Source organism: Populus nigra, chromosome 18 (genome assembly GCF_951802175.1).
Source record: "Populus nigra chromosome 18, ddPopNigr1.1, whole genome shotgun sequence".
NCBI classification, from domain to species: domain Eukaryota; kingdom Viridiplantae; phylum Streptophyta; class Magnoliopsida; order Malpighiales; family Salicaceae; genus Populus; species Populus nigra.
In genome coordinates, this window is record NC_084869.1 from 7,457,160 (window position 1) to 7,466,694 (window position 9,535).

Sequence of the window (9,535 nt, forward strand, 5' to 3'; positions counted from 1 at the left end):
AAAAAATATTTTTTTAAAATAAAAAGTTCAAATAACTTGATTTATTAGAGCTAGGCTTATTTTTATGCGTCCAAGTTTTCAATAAGCAAACAATGTTCTATTAGTTAAATCTCTCTATTCATTCGCATTGTAGAGCAATCATCCGTATCAATGACAAGATTACACTTTGGCAGTATAGTTGTGAGTGCTTTTTAAATAATTTTTCATACCAAAATACATGTTAATAATTTTTTTTATATTTTAAAAATTATTTTTTACATCAGGACATCAAAACGATGTAAAACATATAAACCATATTAAATTTTAGTCAAAAAAATAATTCAACTTTATTAGAAACGTAGCCGCAGCCGCGTTTCCAAACATTCCCTTGTTACAACGGTACGTTCCCTTATTACAACGGTTCTCAGGTGTTCAAGCCAGAACCACAAAGAAAAAGGGCTGAAAAATAAATGAAACCAAAGATAAAAGTAAACCATAACCACCGTATAATTTAATTTTTAATTCCCAGAAACAGAAAACAATGCCGGGGGATTATTACAGTCGCTCAACAAAAATCTCAAAAGCTAGCATCTTGAAGCTCCAAGCCTTTGCTATTAATCTTATTCATCGCTATCTGAAAAACCCAAGGTATGATATCTTCAATTTTAACCCTCCAGCGCAGCTGCTCCAGATATAATCTCAGTCAACTCTGTTGTGATAGATGCTTGACGAGTTCTGATACAAAAATATCAAACAATTACAGAAATTAGTTGTGAGAGGACAGATTCAAGAACAATACAAATTTGCTTGGCTCCAAACCATCATATGTAAAAGAAAAACAAAATCCCAACAACTCCGTGTATGATGTGGAACTGAAACAATATATTAAACCAATCAACTCAGTTTTGTCAAAGCAAACAAAGAGATTTCACCATTTTTCCCAAGTACGATGTGTTTGGTACAATGCTGTAAGTTGAAGTGGATTGCCCACACACACACAAAAAAAAAAAATTGTACCAAACCTATAAATCACCTGGGTATATTTTCCATCCATTACTCCCTCACTAAACTTTCAGGGCAAAGTAAGATTCCCGGAATGTGTGTGCATGCAGAGAGAGAAAGAGAAGGGGAGAGAGAGAGAGACCTGTTATAAGTCAGTGTCAGCCGATCAAGCATATCTCCAGCATTTCTGCTTGAGCTATCCATAGCAGACATTCTAGCACCTTGCTCACTGCAAGCGCTCTCCATTACCGCATTGAACAGAACCTGAAGAAATTTGAAAATTTACTAGATAAATCCTAGAAACATCATAAGATTCTGTGTAAGAAACAGGCATCAAACTAAAACAACATACTGTAGTGGATTCTCAAAATGTACAGGCATCAAAAAAAAGAAAAAGAAAATTGAGTTAGATGTGAGGTTGAATAAACCACTGCTCAACTGATCAACTAAATTTGTATCACTACACTAACACTTACAAACTAGAATCAGTTCTTATTAGAGCCCAAAATGGTATAATCAGGGTTGAACTCCTGCTCTTTATGTTTCTAGTCTAGGTTTGTAGTTCTACATGCTTTGAGAAATGGACTCACTCCCAGAAACTGTTCAGAAAAGAAAAGATTTAGGCAGCACTTACACAAGAAAATTGGAACTCGGCAAGATTCTGAAGTATTTCACCCTTTGTTTCACCACCTTCAATCTCATAGGAATCAAGATCACCAAGCCTCCCACCAGATTCAGCCTCTCTCTCCACAACCTAAATAAAAAATTCAATCATACACCACAATCCTTCAAAAAAATGCAAAATGCATACATATTATAGCAGGTACACTCTGAATCACCTCAGGTGATAATACAGTTGCCATAGTTGGTAGAAATGAGACCACTGACTGGAACTTGTTGAAGACAATTCTCAAAGCATCATATTCCACATTCTTTAAGACGTCGTCTGCAAGAACAGAGACCTGAGATACAAAAATTTCAAAAGGAATTGTGAGAGAAATTTTATATTTAACATCACTCTGTAAGACTAGTAACTGTATATAACCTATTAGCAGCTGTAAGATTACAATTTGTTTGGGAGAGGAAGGAAATTTATAAAAAACAAATTTGATAAAAGAAAACAAGATATTTCTTTTTACCTTTTAAGGAAAGAAAATATGACAAAATGGAGGGAAAGTTGTTTTTTCCTTCTGGGTAAAATAAAATGAAAAGGAGAAAATGTTGGTAGTAAAATTACTTCAATGTCTTTAACATTTTTCATACCATAAGATTTTAAATTAAATCAAGGATGAAGTTGGTAATGTTATATTTGATTCAACCCCAGCCCCTCAAACCACACACAATTCTCTTCAAATTGGAGAGGTTTGCTTTTGAGGGCCCAAGGGAAACCTTTTATCTCACTTTCCATTCCCTTTATTTTCCCCTCACCTTCCAAACAAAAATAAATAAATAAATAAGTGCAATGGCTTTCGACAAAAGCATAAAAGAACCCATCAAAGGAGAATCATAACAACAATCAGTGCAACAAGAGACTTTACTACCAGGTCCATTTAACAGTAAACAGTATAGAGTGATCCATAAAGAAGACAGGAGCTCAACCCATGACAAATTGGGTATAAGCAATGATTTTTGTTTTCCTCCTTCATTAAACCAACTCAGGATTTAAAACTCTAGAAAAGTCAGTGCATGTGCATGTAAGGAGACAGAAAGAGGTTTTTTACTTAGATATGTTAGTTCAGGAAAGATGACCAACTAACCTGGGTATAATTCAGAGGATTCCTCTGCAACTCTGTCATGCATATTGCAATGTTCTTCTTTGAATCACGTATCAACTGAGCCTTTGCCTTTTCTCCCAATATGACATATTTTGTTTCTTTCTCAGGACCTATGGCAGTATAAAAAAATACTTGAGATTTCAAAACACCCAAGCCCAAAGCCAAAAACCCAAAAAAGTTCAGTTGCAAGAAGCAAAAAAAACTACCTAAGGTCAACTTGTTAAAGGCCCTGCTGATCTTGACTGCTGTAGAGTTAATTCCGCCACACAGACCTTTGTCCGAAGATACAGTGACAATCACATTCTTCTTTACATCAACACCTAGCAAGCAAAATAACAGCCAAAAAATGGCCTAAAATAAGAAGTATTCCAGAGATAGAAAGAAACAGTGTAGAAAAGGATCTGGTACAATAGCAAGAGAGAATTTAGAAGTCCATAAACCTCATGTTTGCTAGAATTAACGTTTTCAGAATCAGTATTCTAATCAAGCATTTGAAATGGATTCCCCCACCATTTTTTTCATTCATGAGGTTAATAGAGTCCTGGATTTTGAAATGTTGCAAAGGTAATTTCTCACATCTCTTAGATTCTTATTCAAAATAAAATAAAGAAATAGATCTGCAATTTTTCTGGAGCTTACATTTTCTCAACTTTGAACCAAGCTTTTTTCCTGCAATACCTTGCTCTCACATTCTACCACCATGAATTATATAAGCTTCTGACTTCAGTAAACAGAAAGATCAAGGCTCTATTATTTGAAGTAGTTACTAGGGTTTGCTCAAAACAAATTTCCATTCCATCAATGAACAATAGACCATATTAATAATAAATGCATCCAAACAACACCCAGATAATAATTAAAAACATTTAAACCATGTATCCTTGTGAGTACAAAATGGTAATCAACCACTGTACGAAAGCATTGCAGCATTCTGAACCAGACTTTTGTGAGAGTTGCAGCAGAATGACCAAAATAAACCAGAAAAACATTGTTATAACATGTCCTCAGCACAACATGAACCAATGCAACCAATGCATAGTTGTTTTTATAAGACCAGAAAAACACGACCCTTACATTTTTAATCAGAAAGTTGAATATAATTGGAACAGATAAATAGAAAGTAGATGTCAGTTAACAAAACAGTGGATAGATATAAACTTCTCAATGAACATACTGGGAGAATCTCCAAGAAGTGCAGTAAATGGCTGCCACAGGCCACGAGAATTTTCAGCTCTAGTTTGAATTAATCGCAGCTTTGAGGCTGCAACCATCTTCATTGCCTTCGTGATTTTCTGAATATTCTTGACACTTTTCATCCGATTTCTAACTGCATAAAATACATCACAATGAATCTCCCACAGTTTCTGGTTTCAGTGACTTAATATCGCAAGATGTAGCAAGAAAGAAAATCTTAGGAGAGGCATCATATATCAAATGGCTACATTCTTACCAACTTGAGTTGAAATGGAACGTACTCCAAGAGGGGCATGGTCCCTGTGAATCCAGAGAATATTATTCTTATTCCAATATGAAAAGTATAAGAACTTTCTAAAAGCATCTAAAATAAGCAATCAGGAAAGAGGGAATCATTGCAGGATAAATAAATAAATAGATTCAAGTTTAGTTATGTTCTTTCATTGTTCCTAAGAACCTGCATTTTTTTAAATAAAAAGTTTATGGATTCGAAAGATCAAAGAGCAATCCCCATATTTCCACCATATTTAAAATTTATGGATTCACCATATTCAATCAGGGAACGGGCAATTCTGTGACTGAAATTGAATGCTGTTATTCAGCTACATAACTAATTGAAGAGCTAAACAACAACTTTTACAAGATGAGAGCAAGTAATCATTTTTAACAAACAAGGCTCTACGGCAGCCAGGAATCTCAATGGAATCAAATTGGGTATTCATGAACTGCACTGGAATCACAAACAAGTGGCTACTTGGCTGGTCGTAATAACACAAACCCATTAGAAGAAACGATGAAGACCAACTTCATCTTTCATATGTATACGATAACTAAGAAACTCACTTTTATAGTCAAGGTCAATAACAACACCAATTTAATTAAAACTGCAAAAGCCACTTCCTTTCCATAACATTATTTTAACATGAAAAAGAATACCCAAAAAAAAACAAACAAATTCATCTTTCTCGGGTTTACTAAGAATCAAGTAGAAGAGAATACGACACCGTGATATTCTATCGAACAATTTTTTTTCTTTTCTTTCTTTCTTAAATAAATAAATTAGTCTCCCATTTTGCAATCAGCCAAACAGAGAGCAAACACAGAGGGAGGGAGAGATTAGAGAACTGAAAGAAAGTCAAATAATGAAGACTAGATAGGTCTGATTGATTCATACTCGGGGATAAGGGAGGATCGAACGGCGGTGATTGGTTGAGGGGAGACAAATCTCCTTCCTTCGCGTCTAAAAGCAGCTACCATCGCCATTGCTGTCAAGCCCTAGAACTAGTAGTTTTTTTGTTTTCAGATCGAGAATTTATTATTATAGACTGCGAGTGAGCTCAGCCTCAGGGGTGCGTGTCTTCTTATTTTTCACTATATTGAATTTGATCCTTCTTTTGCTCCTGTTTTTCTTGTCGAGAGGGAGAGAGAGATTCAAGGGATGGATTTATTTATTTATTTAAATTTACTACCAACGAAGGCATCAGTTTAGGTTAACTAATCAATTCACATATTAGATTATAAATCATAATAATTTTATAAAAAATAAATTAAAATAAATTATAAAATTTAATTTTTAATAAATAAAATATCAATAGATAAAAATAAAAAAAAAACAATAAAAAAAAACAAAAAATAACCCGAATCAATTCAAATTAAATTGTCCAAGTCATGGAATTAAGATAACCCAATAAAAAGTAAATTAAAACAAATTACGAATCAATTCCTAGTAAATCTAATATTGAAAGATATAATTAAAATTAAAAAATTAATTAAAAAAGGATAAAAAAATCAATTTTATTCAACTCGGATTAACTTGTTAAATCTGTAACCCGAGTCATGAGATGGGAATAACCTTATAGAAAGCAATATAAAATAAATCATGAAATTCAATTCTCAATTAATTTAATATAGAAAAAAATAAAAAAAAAATCAATTAAAAAAAAGGAAAAAACTCAAGTCAACCGAGTTAACTGGTCAAACTCGCTGTTCAGATTATAAAATTAAAATAACTTCATAAAAAATAAATTGAAAAGAATTATGAAGTTCACTTCTTAATAAATTTAATATCGAAGAATAAAATTATAATTGAAAAAAAAAACATTATTCAAGTTAATAGTATTTTATGAGGAAGGGTATAGTAAAATTCCTTTTTTTTTGTTAATTGTTAATATTAATTATTTGGTTGGATGGTAACATATCAAAGATAAAAAAAATAACATAACAAAAAATATAAAAAAGAAAGTGGTGATATAGATTACAATAGTAAAAATATAATTTTGTCATTCCTCACATAAACATTTGGCTTATCCCATAGGGCTAATAAGATTTTTTATATATAATTTTTTGAATAATAAATTATGAAATCACCCATAGAGCATAAACTATTTAGAGCTAACATATAAGGGGTTTTTTGTCTTTTTATTTGTATATGCATAATGAATTTATTAAATTGCCCTTGAAGTTAGAAAAAAAAAGAATTTTAACTTCAGTCCGGTGTTATTTTTATTATTTCACTTTGGTTTTTTTATTTTATTATTAAGTGGCTGAGGGGAAAATTTGTAATTTAATATATAAAAAATATTATATAAAAAATGGATGATAAATATTGGCTATCATATTTAGACAATGCATAAGATATCGTTGGATGATCAAACAACTTCCTGGGCAGCATCTAAATTGACTCAATAACCTCAGTCCTTGGCTGACGTGTATCTGCAACAAACTTTTAATTTGGCATTAGCGATTCTTTTTTCCTCTTATTTTTTCTCTACTCCTTAATTTTCATGTCTAGCCCTTCAAAATTTTAAAGAAGCCACTCAATTTATTTTTTCTTCGGATCTGATCCTTACTTTTTTTTAATTTTAATTTTTTATTCTTGGCCTTTTTGTGAGGTTTTAATTTTAATTTTTTTAATTTTATCCTTCAAATTTATTTTGTCATGTGTTGTTTTTTCCACTTTGATTCTTATTCATTTGATTTTTATTTTATTTTTCTTAATCATTTGGTGCAATTACATCATCATCACCTAACACAAAAGAAATCTTATATAAGATCTATTGTTTTGTCTGAGTCTATGATAAACCTAAAAACAATTTATTTTTATAACATTAGAATATATTACAACAAATATTTATTAAACATATACACACACAAGTAACTCAAATTTCACCAACTTTTTTGTCTAAACATCATGATATCTATGTCAGATTCCAATTTAATACATTTTCATTCATCTTCATCCATCTTTTGATGAACTATTATTTCATCATTATACTCATTTAATTATCACAATCACATCATGAAAATTCTTACTCATAGCACGTTTGATTCATACTATGAATCATTTCCTTAAAACTCCTTTAATTCATATAATTATATATACATATTTCAAAATCATATTTGGTTCGCACTATTGTTTCAATTCGTATTACGTTTAAATTTAATATATATCTCGTAACCATACCTGATTCACATTATTGTTTCAATTCATAATGTATTTAAATTATATCACCTTTCATTTATGCCCTTTTGGTTTTTCGAGTATTCAATTTATTCTAATCAAATAAATATGTTCTCTTAACACATAATTTATCATTTCAACTTCTTGCATTATTAATTGCTTAGTTTGATCTCTAAAAATCTATACTTATCATTATTATGTTTCATCATCTCATTTCCTTTTTCATATAACATATGCTATTATCCTTCACACTATTTTGACTCCTTTTCAAAAAATTTAAGGCTGAGATTTTACTCCAACTTATAATTTCCAATAAAAACCTTCCCGATTAATGAAATCTCGACTGAGCTTCTTTTATGAAAACCCTATCCAAATCTTGTCCTGCCATTTCCGGCATAAGACTTGTCATGAATTCCAATTCATCATCACAAGCAACTTTGTATAACAACCTTAACTTTTAAAGCACATGGATAACTAAAATCCTTGAAATATTTTTTTTATATTGACAATTTAGCTACTTCCAATATTTTATTATTATTTCTATGAGTCGAGAACACATATTAATTGTTCCTCACAAGACCATTAGCCAAATCACATATATCCCTGTCATTAATGCAATTGACACCACTAGCTCTATTTTGAATAGCTCATTCATCTTTTCAATTAATTTTTCTGATTATTAACCAAATTGATATCACTAGCCCATTATTTGAAAACTAGTTCCACCTTGTAACAACCCTAATTTATTTACACAACATTCCATGTATTTATAATTTATTATAATTGAAAGTACAAGATTATATATATATATATATTCTACAAAAAAATCCGGCAAAGTTTAAATTCTCAATACCAAATTAGCTTTATATACAATGATTTTTACTATTTTTTTTTTGTTAAAATCAGGGCTAAAAGCCCAATTAAATTAAACGAGATAAAGTTGACCTAATCAGATGATATTACAAATTGCAAAAAGACTCACAGGAGGGCCATTTAGGGAAGTAAAAAATCTATAAAAAATACTCCTAGTTAAACCATAATTAGCTAGCCAATCTGCTACCGAATTTGCTTTTCTTTTTCTATAGACATGGAACATATGCACCTCCCAATATTTTGCTAATAGCTCTATAGGCTGCATGATTAAACTATAATTCTTGTCAATGATAATCTTATTTTTAGTGATTAAATCAACCACCAGGGTCGAATCGAATTCCAAAATAAATTTTTGAAATCCTTTGGACTAAGCTAACTTCAAGCCATTGGCAATTGCAGATTATAATATTAAAAGCAAAACCCATAATCCACCATCCCATATTATCCTTAATGACTGCACCAGTTCCAGCCACCCCTGGGTTCCCCTTACTACAACCATCCACGTTAATCTTCACCCAATCTATTGGAGGGTATCTCCACCCTACAGAAACCATATGCTTGATATTTATTCTGTATCCAGATTATCCCAATATAGTTTGATTGATATCACCAACTAGTCTCCTGATTACGTGAATACTATGGAAAGAGTTTACTATAGAACCAAAAATTCATTGGTTTCTCTCCTTCCAAATCTACCACAAAACAATCCCAAATTCAATCCCCCAATTAGTTCTCCTAGATTTCAGATGATTACTAAGTTATTAACTAACCAGGTGTACCAGATATTGGAGTAGAAAGCCTCCCTTTCTCCAACTTCAACAATTCTATCCCAAACCCAAGGTGCTCTTGGGCAGTCTCGAAGAACATAGATAGTTGTTTCCACCTCTGTCAAACAATGACAACAACAAGTGTTAACAATGATTTTCCTTCTCCATCTAACCTCATTTGTCATAATGGCCCCATGAGTTATTGTCCAAGGGAAGATTTTGTCTTTCTAATCCCTTCTAATGCCAGATGATGTTCCATAAAGGGTCACATTGTTGTTGAGCATCTATACTCCCTTTCTGAATCTGATGGGCTGATTTAAGTGAGAAATGTCCACCTTCAAAATGCCTCTAATAAGCCTTGTCACCCCTCATACATGAAGTAGGAGAATTGTAACCTGCCAAGACCATAACCACCTGGAATGGGAGAAAATGAGCAAATGTTTCTCACTACCATTGGCCTCCATCATCCACCATATCAGCTACCG

At 31.9% G+C, this 9,535-nt stretch overlaps 1 protein-coding gene across 1 annotated transcript; it reads right to left on the reverse strand.

The window, feature by feature from the left end:
• Positions 1-301: 301 nt before the first annotated feature.
• LOC133679007 (ATP synthase subunit gamma, mitochondrial-like) lies at positions 302-5,392 on the reverse strand. The gene is made up of 9 exons (XM_062101564.1): positions 5,125-5,392; positions 4,207-4,250; positions 3,931-4,083; positions 2,963-3,076; positions 2,739-2,866; positions 1,821-1,943; positions 1,616-1,735; positions 1,124-1,245; positions 302-714 (listed from the first exon to the last, which is right to left on the reverse strand). Exons 1-9 carry the CDS (start codon positions 5,211-5,213, stop codon positions 645-647), a joined length of 963 nt encoding a protein of 320 aa, XP_061957548.1. The 5' UTR covers positions 5,214-5,392; the 3' UTR covers positions 302-644.
• Between the last annotated feature and the right edge of the window lie 4,143 nt (positions 5,393-9,535).